This window comes from Nannospalax galili, unplaced genomic scaffold (assembly GCF_000622305.1).
Source record: "Nannospalax galili isolate Female #2095 unplaced genomic scaffold, S.galili_v1.0 scaffold752, whole genome shotgun sequence".
NCBI lineage: Eukaryota > Metazoa > Chordata > Mammalia > Rodentia > Spalacidae > Nannospalax > Nannospalax galili.
In genome coordinates, this window is record NW_008333404.1 from 1523509 (window position 1) to 1539687 (window position 16179).

A 16179-nucleotide genomic window follows, 5' to 3' on the forward strand; every position below is an offset into this window, starting at 1 on the left:
AGAGGCCAGCCTGGTGAGTTCCAGGCCAGCTGGGGCTACAGGGAGACCCCGTCTCAAAAAGACAAAAAAAAGCAAGCTTTTTTTATTACAGGCAGTCAGGTCTGTGTGGTGTCAGCATTATCTAAGGTTGCTTTAAACTGTAAATGTTGAAACTGGAAAGCCACTGTATTTTGTATTACAGACAAGGGAACCACTCCTTCCAAGGCCATGTAGCCAGAACCAGAAGCCAAGGCTTGAGTCACTGGCCATTCTTTTTGATGTACCAAGAAAGCTTTCATTTTTGTCTTCCCTGCAGAGCTTTTCCACTTGACAGTCTCTTAACTTTCCCCTCCTCACTCAGGATGCTCCAGACCTTGTACGATTACTTCTGGTGGGACCGGCTGTGGCTGCCTGTGAACTTAACCTGGGCTGATCTAGAAGACCGAGATGGACGTGTCTATGCCAAAGCCTCAGACCTCTATATCACACTACCCCTGGCCTTGCTTTTTCTCATCATCCGATACTTCTTTGAACTGTGAGCATATCGTCACACCTTCAGTTGCCAGCTAGTCTATTGAATATGTTGGTCTCTTGATGTTCCAGTCCTGGACCCTGTTCTGGTTACCCAGGTCCCTGCCCACTATCTTTCTCCCCCAGGGCACCATTGTCTTCCTGAGGGCTCAGCACCCCCACGTTCTTCAATGGTTATTTGTTCTCTTCCTCCACCCGCCTCCTCTCCTGGCCACTAGTGAACATAGCAGCTTTGTCAGCTATGGGTAGCTCAGGAGGCTAAAGGAAAGGGGGTTACCAGAAAACTTGGGAAACTGAGGCCCAGAATTTGCCTGGGCCTTCTCCTCCCAGCTTAAAGGTTGGGAGTGCTCCAAACAAGCCAGACACTTCTCATGTCCCTTCCCCAGTTATGTGGCTATGCCACTGGCTGCCCTCCTGAACGTTAAGGAGAAGACTCGGCTGAGGGCACCCCCCAATGCCACCTTGGAGCACTTCTACCTGACCAGTGGCAAGCAGCCCAAGCAGGTATGAGCTGCAGACATGGCTCTGGGAGTTGTTTTGTGGGCCAGTTCTAGCCCTGGAGGGTAAAGGCATGGCAGTGGGCTGACTTGGGTTGTTATTGGGAGAGTTGGGGTGCTGCTGATCTTGAAATGGAATGACTCCATTATACCTAGGTGGAGGTAGAGCTTTTGTCTCGGCAGAGTGGGCTCTCCAGCCGCCAGGTAGAACGCTGGTTCCGCCGTCGCCGCAACCAGGATCGGCCCAGTCTTCTCAAGAAGTTCCGAGAAGCCAGGTTGGGGACATTGGGGCAATGAAACTGGGTTGTACAGTTCTGATGTGTCTTGCTGGGAGGGCAAGGTTGTGTGTAGAAGAATGTGAACTTAGTTATTGATGGTGCCCCAAGGGTACCTGGGGAGCTGCTGGAGGCTGTCCTCGCACCTAGCCTGCTCTGGTTCCTTTTGCAGCTGGAGATTCACGTTCTACTTGGTTGCCTTTGTTGCCGGCATGGCTGTCATTGTGGATGTGAGTGGGCATTGCTGGGAAGTGGGAGGACAAGCTCTGGTAAGGTGGGATAGGGCCACAGAATTTGGTCTTTCCTCCTTTCTTTTTCTCTCTGCAGAAACCTTGGTTCTATGACATGAGGAAAGTTTGGGAGGGATACCCCATACAGGTATGAAAAGAACCCCAAAACACAGAATACCAGGTTTCTTTCTTTGAATACAAGGCAGAGGTATTAGTCATGGAACTAAGAATCACTTGAGGGGGTAGAAGGGCTGAGTTTGGAAAGGTGAGCCCCCTTAGAACTAGTTGTTCTGGGGTCCCTTACCCCTCTTTCCTCTCCCAGAGCATCATCCCTTCTCAGTATTGGTACTACATGATTGAACTTTCCTTCTACTGGTCTCTGCTCTTCAGCATTGCCTCTGATGTCAAGAGAAAGGTAGGTGAAGAGTCTGTGCAATTAAGCCCAAGTACCAAACAAGGCCCTGGGATGAACCACCTTTCCTTTGTCTTCTGGGAGCCCAGGACAGAGCTGCTGGGATATAGGGCACAAAAGTGAAGGAGAGAAAAAGGAGCAGTGGGGAAACAGGGAAGAGTCCCTTGGAGCCGCATCTTTTCTGCAGGATTTTAAGGAACAGATCATCCACCATGTGGCCACCATCATTCTCCTCAGCTTCTCCTGGTTTGCCAATTACGTCCGAGCAGGAACCCTCATCATGGCTCTGCATGACTCTTCTGATTACCTTTTGGAGGTTAGGCTTCCCCCCCCTTTTTTTTTTGGCAGGTGGTGGTGGGGATATGAGTGGGCAATTGGCATTCATGGTACCACAGTGGGAAGGCAGTCAGTACTGGTAACTAGATGTGCAGATTATCTATATGGGAGAGTCAGGAGCCCATGATGACAGATGGGGCCATTTATGTAGTCAGCCAAGATGTTTAACTACGCTGGATGGAAAAACACCTGCAACAACATCTTCATCATCTTCGCCATTGTTTTCATCATTACCCGACTGGTCATCCTGCCCTTCTGGTGAGTAGGTGGCCAAACTACCCTCCCATCCTGATCTTGCCTTTGTCTCATTTACCATCATCTCTCACCCCAGGGTCTGTGTTTACAACTTCCCACTTGACTCCTCAGGATCCTGCACTGCACCCTGGTGTACCCACTGGAGCTCTACCCTGCCTTCTTTGGCTATTACTTCTTCAATTGCATGATGGCAGTGCTGCAGATGCTGCATATCTTCTGGGCCTACCTCATTTTACGCATGGCCCACAAGTTCATAACTGGAAAGGTGAAGGCTCTGCCTCCCTCCCTTTTGTAGGCCTCCCTATTCTTAACCCTAAGACTCCCCACAACTTTTTGTTGTGCCAGCAACCCTTAAAACAATTATGAGGCCCTGGGGATAGTATGAACACACACTTGAAGAAAGGCAGCTCTTGGGAATTTGAGGAAACAACTATTCTATCCTTTCTTCACAGCTGGTAGAAGATGAACGCAGTGATCGAGAAGAAACTGAGAGCTCAGAGGGGGAGGAGGCTGCAACTGGGGGAGGAGCAAAGAGCCGACCCCTAGCCAATGGCTACCCCATCCTCAATAACAATCATCGTAAGAATGACTGAACCATTGTTCTAGCTGCCTCCCACATTAATACACAAAGCCTAGAAACTAGCCAACCTTCCCTTTAGGGTCATTTTGAGCTCTGGGAAGAAAAGATAGAGAATCTACATTCTCTCTCCTTATTTGTCACCCAGTTTCTCTTAAAACAAACTCTAACCAGCCTATTCCTAGGTAGAGAGGAGGTTGGTTATATCCTCTTAGAGGGGGGATGATCTTATTTTCCCCTCTATCCTCCAAGCTACTCTATTAACTGAGACCCTTTCTCAGCTCTGAGGGTAGGGTTATAACTCACATTCCTTATTCTTAAGAATTTGGACCTAGCTGTTTGCCTTTGACTCCCTGACCTCAAGCCAGGGTTGTGCCTTACTGCCCCATCTCTGGGCCTCATTCTGCCAAAGCTGGACCAAGGTTCCACCTTCCTAAGCTCCCTAGCTCAGGCCAAACAACAAAATCTGAGCTACTTTTAACTTTTTCTCCTCCTAAGATACAGATGAATTGTGTGTAGGAGGATGTACTTACCCAACCTCTGCCAACAAGTGGGGACTATTCTAGGACCACTCAGCTGTCCCTAAAGCCACAGTTCCAAGATCTTACTGCCTTTCTCTGGCCTCTTCCCCTTTCCTTTTCAGCTAGACTAGCTGGTTTGGAATAGAATGGCAACTAGTTCTAATTTTTATTTATTAAACATTTGGGGTTTCAGTTGTAAAGCCAGAATTACAGCTAATACCTGGCATTTTGGTGAGGGACCATTTCAGACCAAAATGTATTGTTAATGGTTTTTTTTTTTTAATTAAAATATATTAAAGCTTAAATAAAACATGACAGTGTGTCAAACTATTAAATGAGAAAGAGTATCAACTAAATTAAGGTAGTCTTATGCCTTCCTTGTGGTTATGTAACATTTTCTGTTAAAATTTGCACATGACAAAATAGACGGTGCAATATAAACAATAGCTGCCCACTGGGGAATGGGAGCAGATCTCCCACTGAAAAAAAGAAAAGATGGAGTAAAGGGACAGAGGAGAGAAAACAAATCACAGTCGCCATATTATCATCTTGTTAAAAGCCTTCCAAGAAACCGTACAAACCAGGACGGTAGATACACAGCCCATGTTCCAGGAATAACAAGTGTGAGAGTCATGAACTAATATGGGGTAGGAAAGACCGCAGGCCTAGGTTAGAGTGGTAATCTCTACCCACCCTAGTGCCCTAGAAAGTCCACAAGGGACACTGCCTGCTAGCACCACACTGGAAGAGCTCTCCTGATCAGCACCCCCATATCTACTAGGAGCTGAGGAGTAGCTAGACCAGAGACTTGGGTGTCAGAGTTCAACAGTCAGGAAGACCCAGTTCCTGAAGGGGATAGTTCAAGGGTTCTGAAGTGAGGAAGGGATTCCTCTAAAGAAGACGCCCTCTGCACTCGATGGCCCCACAACAGCACAGCAGCTCTTTGCCTTCCACACTGCCCACTTCGTAGTTGTAGTCCCAAGTAAGTTCTGTTCCAGCCCGGATCCTCCTAAATAGGAAAAATGATGGGGTGTGGTAAAAAGAGCAGGTGACACAGGTATTTGGGGTTAGAGTGTATAGGTGAGGCTCGACTAACAGGAAGGAGGCCCCCTTAGAATTTCAATGGAACTTGCCCCTCCCAAATTATCCCTCTTACTTGCTGGCGAAGAAGGCCACCCAGGGGAAGCGAAGATCATGGGTATCCACAAAGACATTCTGGACAAACAGGTTGGGGCTGCAACTATGCTGTAAGTTTAAAGATAGCCGTTAACTTAGAATCAGGGAAACAATTTGGCTTTGCCTGGAGAGTTGGAAAATGGTATCTGACCCTCAACCCGTCATGCATTGAAGTAGAGATTTTTTTTTTTTTTTGAAAGCTATCTCTGGGGCTGGAGAGATGGCTCAGTGGTTAAGAGCACTGACTGCTCTAGCAGAGAACCTGGGTTCGATTCCCAGCACCCACATGGCGGCTACAAACCGTCCTTAACTCCAGGTCCAGGGGAATCTGAAGTCCTCTTCTGACCTCCACGACATTGCATGACACAGGTGCACACACATACATGCAGGCAATACACTCATAAAATAATAAAAATATTAAAAAAAAAAAGCTACCTCTTTAAAGATATTTTGAAATCAACCTACAAGAAAATGTAGGTTTAGAGTATGCTAAAGCTAGAAATCTGAGGATGGGATAATCCTGCATTAGTCGGGGAGTGTCTCACATTGAGGTAGCGGCCTAAGTTGCCTTCAAGCTTGGCATCAATGATGTAGCATGACTCTTCACCATCATAGAATTGGCGTGTGTTCTTGCGAATTGGTGCACTCTCTCCCTTGTCCACGGAAGCCATGTTGGTTGATTTAATGGCAATCCCATGGGTTGATTTAAGAGCAAAGCCTCGGGTTGATTTTACTGCCACCTGGCGCTTCATTGGACCTGGAAAGCAAGAAGAATGAGATTAGGACTCATTCCAACTCATGATGGACATTCTGCCTCCTTCACTTTAGCCCAAGCTGGCCTCAAGCTTGTGATACTCCTGCCTTATTCTCCCAGGTGCTTGGACTACAGGTGTGTACACCACACTCAGTTTCTATTCCCATTTTTATTATACCCATTCCAGTTCAGGAATACCAAACAGGTACCAGGTGAAGACTCAAAGTCACCTTTTGTGAGACAGGGTCTCATGTAGCTCAGACTGGCTTTCCTGATACATATTTTATCTTATTTTATAACTCATGATCCTCCTGCCTCAACATCTTTGGTGCTAGGATAGGATGGGTATAGGCCACCATGCTCAGCTTTTTTTAAAAAAATTTATTTTTATTTTATGTGCATGAGTATATTGCCTGCTTGTGAGTGTACCCTTGTCGTGCAATGCCATGGAGGTCAGAAGAGGGCTTCAGATTCCTCTGGAACTGGGGTTAAGGACGGTTCATAGCCAACATGTAGGTGCTAGGAACCTGGGTCCTCTGCAAGAGCAGTCAGTGCTCTTAACCACTGAGTCATCTCTCCAGCCCCCATGCTCAGTTTTTTAGTCACACATTTTTGTTTGTTTGTTTGAGACAGGGTCTCCCTGTAGCCACAGCTGGTCTGGAAATTCACTATGTAGACCAGGCTGGCCTTGAACTCACAAAGATCCACCTGCCTTTGCCTCCCAAGTGTTGGGATTAAAGGCATGTGCCACTATGCCTGGCTCATTCACACTTTTTACAAAGCAGGATTAGATATGCTGAGGGGAAGGAAGGGTACTGGAGAGAGAGGAAGGGTACAAGTCCGTGTAAGTTTAGCTGAGTCAGAAATTATTAAGTTAAAAAAAAAATCGCTTTCCCTACTTTGCTAATATTTCTTCCTACTGCTCCCCAAACTAGAGTACCAGACAAGTTCTTCTTGTCCTCAAAGTCATCGCCTTCAGAGCCAGAAGAGATGGTCTGGATATCATCACTGTCAACTGCTGTGGCTGAAGTCTGACCAGCAGTAGGCTTTCGGCTGGTTCCACTTTCCCCCTCACTTTCTGTGCTGCTGGACAGTGTCAGGACATCCTGGGGCAACAGAAGGGTGGGAAGGAAGAGCTCATGGGAAGGCTGCTTCAAATGCTTGCTTTTACCTTTGATTTGGGTGAGGATATAGCAAGATTAGATGTTGGATAAAAGATAACAAGGCTGGGCTGGAGAGATGGCTCAGCAGCCTCTTGCAGAGGACCCGGGTTCGATTCCCAGCACCCACATGGCGGCTACAAACTGTCCTTAACTCCAGTTCCAGGGGAATCTGATGCCCTCTTTTGACCTCCACAGCATTGCACGACATGGGTGCACTCACATACATGCAGGCAATACACTCAAATATAAAATAAAAATATTAGAAAAATAAAAAGATAACCAAGGCAGAAAATCAATGCCAGAGAAGCACAAAGAACCTTAAGAGTAATTTTAGTTAAGGACTTGATAAGGTGGGACTGCTACATGTTTCTTTACTTGGCCTACAAATAAAATAGAAGGCAGGGTAAGCTCAAGGAGGCCACTTACATCAGGGTTTGACTGGGCAGAAGACACCAGTCTCCGGCTCTGGTGCATAGAAGTTTTACTAGGTGGGCGGCGAAGCCCTTCAGGCTTCATGGGAGAAGGATTGTATCCATAATTACGAGCGCTTTCAGTAACTCTGATGGGAGGGGAAAGAAATGAGAGCAGTCAGTGATTCAGGTTACTGGCTGTCCTAGGCTTTTTTTTGGTCTTTTTGAGACAGGGTCTCCCTGTAGCTCCAGCTGCCTGGAACTCACTCTGTTGACCAGGCTGGTCTTGAACTCACAGAGGATCCACCTGCCCTTGCCTCCAGAGTGCTGGGATTAAAGGCGTGTGCCATCACGCTGGGCCCTAGGCTTCTTTTCATAAGCAGATTTAGAAACAGTCTAAAAGCAATCACTTACACTGATATCTTGTTTCGGTCATCAGGGTCCTGGAAAAGAGCAAGGCAAGTGTTAGATACTTTCATGGTCAAGGTAACAAGTCCAACAATTAGATTTTATTTCAACGAATCTCTAAAAAGCCTGGCATGGTGGCATATGTCTTTGATCCCAATACTCAGGAAGCAGAGGCTAGCCTCTGAAGACATTAACATAAGCCAGTGAGACGTATACTATGTAAAGTGGGGTGGTGTGAGGAAATCCCTAGGCAGCCTGATAATAACAATCATTCTCATTCAAGCTCCACTGAGAAGGGCCCTTAACCTCATTGGGACACAGGAAAAGAACACTGTGTGAGTTCAAGACAGCTTAACCAAGTGTTGGGGAGTGTTTCAAGATCAAAGATATACTCGATTAAGTTCCAGGACAACCTGGGTTGTATAATTTGGTATAATATTGGGTATTTCAAAAAACAAAACAGACTCCCCCCCCCCCCCCAAAAAAAAACCAACAGGCATCGTGGTACACACCTTTAATCCCAGAACTCTGTGGGCAGAGGCAGGTGGCTCTTGGAGATTGAGGCCAGCCTGGTCTACATAGTGAGTTCCAGGCAGCTAGGGCTGAAATGTAGCCAGTTTCTGGGCTAAAAGTCAAAATGTCCTTGGGCCTGTTAGCAACACTCTGTTCCAAAGGCCAAAAAATGTCAAAATGTCCAAAGTATTTGGGAGCTTGTCTCTAATCCTTAAAAGATTTTAGGGTTACCTGTTGGAGGGGAGGGAGTGAGCATGGATTTGACCAAAACACCTTATATACATGTATGATATTATCAATAAAGTTTTTGTAAAAGTTAAAAAACACCCAAATGAAAACAAAAACAGCAATGAAAAAAACCATACTGTATACTTGAAATCAATTTTTACTTTGTTTTTGGGGAGGGGGGTCTTGAAGCCTTGTGTTGCATAGCTGACCTCAACTTCCCTAATAGCTGGGACTATAGGCACATAAACCTGCCCATCTTTGAAATCAATTATTTCTCTACATTAGCAGAAGCAAACAATAATGCAGACAATTTGAAATACCACTAAAAAAAAAATCACTTGTAAATCTTTCTCATTCTTTTTTGTTGTATGTTTTGAGACAGTCTCACTATGTAGCACAGGCTGGCCTTGAACTCTCAGGGCTCCTCCTGTCTCTGACTCCTAAGTGCTGGGATTAAAGGTGTACACCACCACACCTGGGCTGTTTTTTTTTTTTTGATTTTCTTTTTAAGACAGGGTCTTACCACCTAGGTAGCCCAAGCCAGCCTTGAACTTCAGGAAATATTCCTGATTCATTTTGGGTTTATAGGCCTGTACCACATGCCCCATTAGCACCAAAGTAAAAAGCCATTGCTCCCAACACAGGCCTACTCTCTGACTCTTGTCAGGTGATACTTTGTTTTGCCTCAGGACTCCGCTGGCCAAGATTGCTGTAACCAGATGCAGCATTGCATCTCTAGAACCAGGAGTTAAGCCACTTTTTACCTCTTTCTTGGACTGCTTTATGTCACCTTCATCCTTGATGCTCAATCCTGAGGTGGAGGCTTTCTCAGTCTCCCCTCGACCTCCCCCTGCCCGGCCATCTCCACCTTCACTAGTCTTGAATGAAGATCGGCTGTCAGAGTCAGCAAAACCACCTTCACTGACACTATTGCAGCTCAGCCATGAGGCCACCTTGTTCTTGGGTGTCTCTTCAGAGGAAGGTGGATTGCAGCCTCCTACAGGGATGGAGGGAGGGATATGTGGGGGCCCAAGGTCTGGGGGGCGCGAGTCCTTGGAAGCCACCTCGGACAGTCCACTCTCCTTCTGACCCCGGGTCTGGCGCCGGGTGGCATAGCTGCGCCACACTGAGCTAGTGCTAAAGTCCTCATCCTTACAGAAGTTGTCATCTGAGCTGTCATCATTAGATTCTTCAGGGTCCTCTGAACCACTGTTGCCATCTTCCTGGTCCTTCAGGTCTACTCCACTGCTGTCAGAGGAAGTGGCGACATCACTCTCATATCCTTCCTTGAAGTTTTCCACACTCTCAATGTGGTCTAGATTTGCAAAGTACTCATCCCCCATCTCCAGGCCTTCCTTGTCTGCAAAGTCATCTGTCAGGATTTTTCCTGAGATCGAAGAGAATGAAAGGTTTTCTGGTGTTATGAGGACATTCCAGAGCTGGGGCCATTTCCTCAGTCCCCCAGCACTAGCAGAGTCCGTTGCTGCATTATGACGACTCCCTTCTTTGTTGGTATTACCTCTTGGTCTTAACTGGGAGCATGCACACACTTCTACAGTGGGTAATTCTGCCCTTTCAGCTTTCAGTTTTTTGTTTGAGAGCGCCTAGCCAAGCTAGATCTCTGAGTGGAGCATATAGGAGGAAACAATACAATGGGTTCTGAAGGCTGCCTCGCTACTCACAGAACCAATAGTGGCCACATGAGACCCCCTTCACTTCTTAGGGAGCACCTTTGTCCCTTTTGGTCCACAAACAGGTGTAATCACACCCTTTACAAAAAAAAATTCTGATTCCTCTTGTCAGTTCAAATGTCAAAAACTTTTAGTTTTTTTGTACTACTAGGGGCTAAATCCTGAGTCTCCTGAGTACTAAGCATGAATTCTACTCCTGAGCTTCACCTCCATGCCTCAAATACCTTATTTATTAAAAAACAACAAGCTGGGCATGGTGGCACACACCTTTAATCCCACACTTGGGAGGCAGAAGCAGGCAGATCTTTGTGAGTTCAAGGACAGCCTGGTCTACATAGTGAGTTCAAGGATAGCTGGGGCTACAAGGAGACACTGTCTCAAAAAAAGACAAAAAACAAAAAAACCCAACAACAACCTTATTTATTTTATTCTTTTTTGATCTTTTTGAGACAGGGTCTCTATGTAGCCCCAGCTGGCCTGGCACTCTCTATGTAGGCCAGAGTGGCACTGATCTCATAGAGATCCACCTGCCTCTGCTTCCTGAGTGCTGGGACCAAAGGCATGCACCACCATGTCAGCACTATTCTTAAATACTTTTTGAGGTAAGGTCTAGATATATAGCCCAGACTTGTCTCCTATTCTGGAATTTCCTGCCTTCACCTTCTGAGTACTTGGGATTACAGGTATGTGCTACCATGCTGACCAGTTCTTCATTATGTTCAGCTTGTCTCTGGCTGAACCATGTCCCAACCCCATAGGGCAACCTATATAGATGATCACCAACCTGCATAAATACAGACAAAAGAGCCTTTGGCGATGTCATCCAAGCAGCGAATACCCCAGCCCTTGTTCTGCGTCTTAAACAGCTGCAGTCGAACCTGTAGTCCATGCTGTACCAACCGATTTGTGCACATGTTTGGGTCACATTTGCAGCGTTTGTTACACTCATAAACCCTGGGAGGTTAGAATAAAATCAGCAACACAATCATTAGGAATCTGCAAACCGTGTCATGGATAAAAATTACAAGTTAGGTGATGCCTGAGTGCCTGGATATATGGAATATATATATCTATGCTCTGACTCATTTGGAAATAAAGACCAAGGAGTGACTCAGAGGAAGAAAAAGTGGTGGGAGAAAAGCTAAGCAAACAAGGATGTAAATACAGACTGCAGACAATTTATAAAAATGGTCTCAGTGGGTAAAAGCACTTGCTGCCAAGTCTGATAACCTGAGCTCAGTCCCTGGAGCCCATATGGTGAAAGCAGAGAACCAACTCCTGGAAAGCTGCCTTCTGACCTCCATACACAAGCCCACATAAGCAAGTAAATAAGTAAAAAAATTAAATCTAGAAATAGGTACAGAAGATCAGCAGAAGCCAGTCTTACATATATTGAAAGGAAACAGAGTAAAGGAGTGAAGACACCTGACATTGATCTCTGGCTTCTACAGATGTGTGCCCATACACATGAATACATACACACAACAACAAAACCAAAAGAGGGTAGAGGATATAGCTCAGCCTAGCATGCAGGAGGCCCTTAGATTCCCAGCACTACATAAACCGGGTGTGGGTGGCATATTCCTGTAATTCCAGTATCTGGGAGGCAGAGGTAGGATTATCAGAAGTTGGCTACGCAGAGTTCAAGGACAGCCTGGGGTATCTGAGACCCTGTCTCAAAAAACAAAAACAAACAAATGAATTCATTTTTTCTGTTTTTAATTTTAAAAAGGATTTTTTTTTTTTTTTTTTTTTTGTGGTACCGGGAATCAAGCCCAGGTCTTTCCCGTGAGGCAAAGGCACACACCTTTAATCCCAGCACTCAGGAGGCAGAGGCAGGCAGATCTCTGTGAGTTCACTATGGTCTCCATAGTGAATCCAGGCCAGCTTGGGGCTACAGAGAGACCCTGTCTCAAAAAGACCAAAAAAAAAAAAAAAAAAAAAAAGGTTACTGAGGGATTAAGCGTGATACAGAGAGGAAAATATAGAGGACTATAGTTCAAGGTATTTTCAGGAACCAAGTATGTCATATCTCAGAATACCACATGAGGAAACAACTTTTCAAGGTCCCTTAAAAGCCTACTGGGAATTGGGGGGAGGAGCTATTCATGTAAATGGTCTCTGTTCACAGCTGATGAAACAACAAAGCTGTAAGGGGCACAGCCAGAATTAAAATTCAGGTTTATTACCAACATATGAAACGTTTACAAAGTGGCTAATACTCAGTATCATTCACTCTGCAAAATTTCTTTCAGTGGCTACTACAGTATTATGTACCAAAGTACTGTATTGTTAGCTGTTTGGTGACATAATGTGTGTGGCAGACAAAGAGACAGACTACGTCCCTACTCCTCATGGAGCTTACATTTGAATGGGAAAAACAGCAAAACTGAGTCTGTTGTTAGAACACACTGTGCCCAGCACTTGAGAAACAGGCAGGTGGATCTCTGTGAGTTTCAGGTAAGCCAGGGCTACAGAGTAAGACCCTGTCTCAAACAACAAAACAAAAAACAAAAATGAAAACAACAAACAAGCATAACTATGATACTGAATAAGAAAATTAAGGGAGTGAAAATGGCTTATTTGTTGGCCATGGTGGCCCAAGTCTGTATTGCCAGTATGTGAGATGTGGAGGCAGCAGGATCATGCTTGGCTGTATAGTTGAGTTGGAGGCCAGCCTGGACTATATATAAGACCCTGTCCAATAAAAAAAAACAAAACAAACAAAAACCCCATGGTGGTGGGGGGAGCAGACCTACTTTCAGAGTGCCTGGGGACCATCTGAAGAGAGGAGCCTGAAACCGAGATCAAGGTTAAAGAAGATGGCCAAACAAAGGGAAGTGGAAGGGTACCAAGAAGAATGCATAGAATGTCCGAAAACCCAGAGGTAGGCTGAAAAACAGGGTGAAATGGATCCAGGAAGTAACAAATACAAACATATATCCTATGAATTTGAAAGGGATGAGACAGTACAGTGTCTTCTAACTCAAGGGTCAGGGTTGGAATGAAGTCCAAATGCACTGGGATGCTATCAGTTTTAAGTAGATGAGTACCATTATTTCTGGTTATCCAAAACTATTCTGCCAGGTGTGGTAGACAGGCCTGTAATCCCAGCATTTGGGAGGCTAAGGCAAAAGTTGGCAAGTTTCAAGGACAGCTTGGGACATACAGTAATACTTCAAAAAAGAACCAAAAAAAAAATCCTTCTTCCAAGACTGGGTACACAGTAGAAGGCCCTACGGTTCTAGCCCCAACTCCAAACAGGAAAAAGCAAACAAACCAGCCCATTCAATAACCAAACATTTATAATATACTTTTTACTTTGACAATTTTTATTTTCTTACCTTTTTAATATTTCTCTTTGAAATATAGTTGCATGTAGCCCAGGCTGGCCTCAAACTATGTAGCCAAGGAATACCTTGAATTCTTGATCCTTCTTGCTTCTACCTCCAGAGTGGTAGGATTAAGGCCTTAACACGTGTATACATTCACATTTATTCAGTGCTGGGATTCAAACTTTGTCCCCAGCCTGCAATATTTCTTTTCCTGTTGTTTTTCCTTCTGTCTTATCTTTTTGAGCCAGGGTCTCCCTGTAGCCCCAGCTGGCCTGGAACTTGCTATGTAGACCAGGCTGGACTTGATCTCAGAGATCTGCCTGTCTCTGCCTCCTAAGTGCTAGGATTCAAGGTCTATGCTACCACACCTGGCTGTTTTCTTTATTTTTTGTCTTTTGATACAGGAGTCTCATTTTCCTGTAGTCCAGGCTGTCCTTGAGCAAGCTAAGTAGACAAGGTTGGTACGTGTATTTTTAAAAATATTTTATTATTTTTATTTTATGTGTATGCATGTATTGCCTACATGTAGGTAAGTACACCGTGTTGCAAAATGCCAGTGGAGGACAGAAGAGGCCGTTGGATCCCCTGGAACTGGAGTTATGGACAGTCGTTAGCTGTCATATGGGTGCTGGGATTCAAACCCCGGTCTTCTGCAAGAACAGTCAGTTTTCTTAACTGCCGAGCCATCTCTCCAGCCCATGCATTCTTTTTTAAATTTAATTTTATTATTTCTGTTCTATGTGTATCAGTTTATTGCCTGCATGCATGTTAAGTATACCTATGTCATGCAATGCCCATGGAGGTCAGAAGAGGCTGACAGATCCTCTGAAACTGGAGTTATGGATGGTTATTAGCTGCCATATTGGTGCTGGGAACCAAACCTGGGTCCTCTGCAAGACCAGCCAGTGCTTTTAACCCCAAGCCATCTCTCCAGCCCCATGGGTGCTGGGAATCAAACCCAGGTCCTCTGCAAGAGCAACCATGCTCTTAACCACTGAGCTATCTCTCCAGCCCCAGCCTTGTATTCTTGATCTTTTTGTGTTGAGGTAACAGGCATGTACCACCACTCCTGAATCTGTTGTTTTCTTTGATATAAGGTCCTACCGTTGTAGCCCAGACTAGCCTTGAACTTGCCATTATCTGCCCTCAGCCTTCCAAGTGCTGGGAGTACAGTCTAGCATGTATCATTATACCTGACTTGACAACTTTTCAAACATGCATAAAGAAGATACAATGAACATTTCTGTAGCTACCACCAAGAACTATTCAATCTAAACTCTGTAAGGTTCAGCCTACTGAATGCTGGGATGATAGGTGTACATTACCAGCCCAACTGTTTTCCTCTTTGTTTTCTGTATGTTCAGCACAAATTATCTTACTTCCCTAGCACTCTAAATCTTCTCTGGAGATTTCCATTAACTCATTTTTTCTAGGATGTGCTCTGCAGTCATTTACTCTGCCCAACACTTGGGTCTTCACACTGCTATTCTCTATATCAAGTGCACAAGGTGAGCCTGGGAGCCCCCTTCGCTTTTCTACCATCTGGGGTATTTCCACTCTGCTTTCTGATTGGAGCTCACTGTCTTCTTGATTACATACCTTACAGTTTCTTGGCTTTCCAGACCTCATTGTGGTAGACAGTTCTTAAAACTTTCTGAGAAGGGGAATAATGAAAAACTCTGAGATACTCAATGTCTAAAAAATCACCTATCTGAATATTTGGTAGTTTGCCTTAGTTTGGAATTGTAGGTTGTAAATATTACCATATAATTCTGAATAAATTATTCAACTGCCACCACATTTTTAGCATTCTATGGAAGCGGAAGTCATTTCAAATACTTGTCTTTTTACAGTTTATTTCTCTTATGATTTTCTCTTTGTCCTCTGTGTCCAGAGATTGTTCATAGCTCTTTCTAAAAAAGAGGATTTCGCTGGGCATGGTGGTGTATGCCTTTAATCCCAGCACTCGCGAGGCAGAGGCAGGCGAATCCTCTGTGAGTTCAAGGCCAGCCTGGTCTACAGAGTTCCAGGCACCTGGAGCTACAGGGAGACCCTGTCTCAAAAAGACCAAAAAAAAAGAGAGGATTTCAGCCAGGTGTGGTAGCGCATGCCTTTAGTCCCAGCACTCAGGAGGCAAAGGCAGAGTATCTCTATGAGTTCAAGGCCAGCCTGGTCTACATAGTGAGTTCCAGGCCAGCTGGGGCTGACCCTGTCTCAAAAAGGCCACACAAATAAATTAAAAAAAAAAAAAAATAGGGCTAGAGAGATGGCTCACTGGTTAAGAGCACTGACTACTCTTGCAGAGGACCCGGGTTTGATTCCCAGCACCCACATGGTGGTTACAAACCATCCTTAGCTCCAGTTCCAGGAGAATCCGAAGCCCTCTTCTGACCTCTGTGGCATTGCATGACACAGGTGCACTCACATACATGTAGGCAACACACTCATACACATAAAATAGAAATAATAAATAAATTTAGTGGCAATATATTTAAAAAGGAGAAAAGAAAAAAAAAAGATTTCGGAGCTGGAGAGATGGCTCAACGGTTAAGAAACACTGGCTGTTCTTGTAGAAGATCTGGGTTCAAATCCAAGTACCCAAATGGCAGCTAACAACTGTCTGTAACTCCAGCTCCAGGGGATCTGATGGCCTCCTCTGTCCTCCGCAGGCATTGCACGACACACGTGCACTTATGTACATGCAGCAATACACTAATACACATAAAATAAAATTAAAAAATAACTGCCAGGTGTGGTGGCGCATGCCTTTAATCTCAGCACTCGGGAGGCTGATCTCTGTGAGTTCAAGGCCAGCTGGGGCTACAGGGAGACCCTGTCTCAAAAAGACCAAAAGAAAAAAAGAAAGAGGATTTCAACAAAGCATGGTG

The 16179-nt window shown here is 45.1% G+C and overlaps 2 protein-coding genes across 5 annotated transcripts in view; one reads left to right on the forward strand and one right to left on the reverse strand.

Annotated features, from left to right (window-relative positions):
* Window positions 1-337: 337 nt before the first annotated feature.
* Cers2 (ceramide synthase 2) lies at window positions 338-3312 on the forward strand. Its single transcript, XM_017796946.2, has 10 exons — window positions 338-514; window positions 897-1014; window positions 1164-1282; window positions 1455-1512; window positions 1610-1660; window positions 1835-1927; window positions 2112-2240; window positions 2412-2518; window positions 2627-2780; window positions 2968-3312. Exons 1-10 carry the CDS (start codon window positions 342-344, stop codon window positions 3106-3108), a joined length of 1143 nt encoding a protein of 380 aa, XP_017652435.1. The 5' UTR covers window positions 338-341; the 3' UTR covers window positions 3109-3312.
* Window positions 3313-3537: 225 nt separating this feature from the next.
* Setdb1 (SET domain bifurcated histone lysine methyltransferase 1) overlaps window positions 3538-16179 on the reverse strand; it is a 39609-nt gene continuing 26967 nt past the window's right edge. For 2 of the 4 annotated variants that reach the window (XM_029561191.1, XM_017796945.2), the window contains exons 16-23: window positions 10741-10910; window positions 9030-9652; window positions 7531-7559; window positions 7133-7265; window positions 6484-6649; window positions 5335-5546; window positions 4770-4858; window positions 3538-4622 (exon numbers count right to left, since the gene is read on the reverse strand). In XM_029561191.1, the coding sequence (XP_029417051.1) occupies window positions 4505-4622; window positions 4770-4858; window positions 5335-5546; window positions 6484-6649; window positions 7133-7265; window positions 7531-7559; window positions 9030-9652; window positions 10741-10910 (1540 nt within the window). In that variant the 3' untranslated portion in view covers window positions 3538-4504. The remainder of the gene's footprint in view (window positions 4623-4769; window positions 4859-5334; window positions 5547-6483; window positions 6650-7132; window positions 7266-7530; window positions 7560-9029; window positions 9653-10740; window positions 10911-16179) is intronic. The other 2 variants (XM_008828267.3, XM_008828266.3) reach the window with 1 other exon arrangement.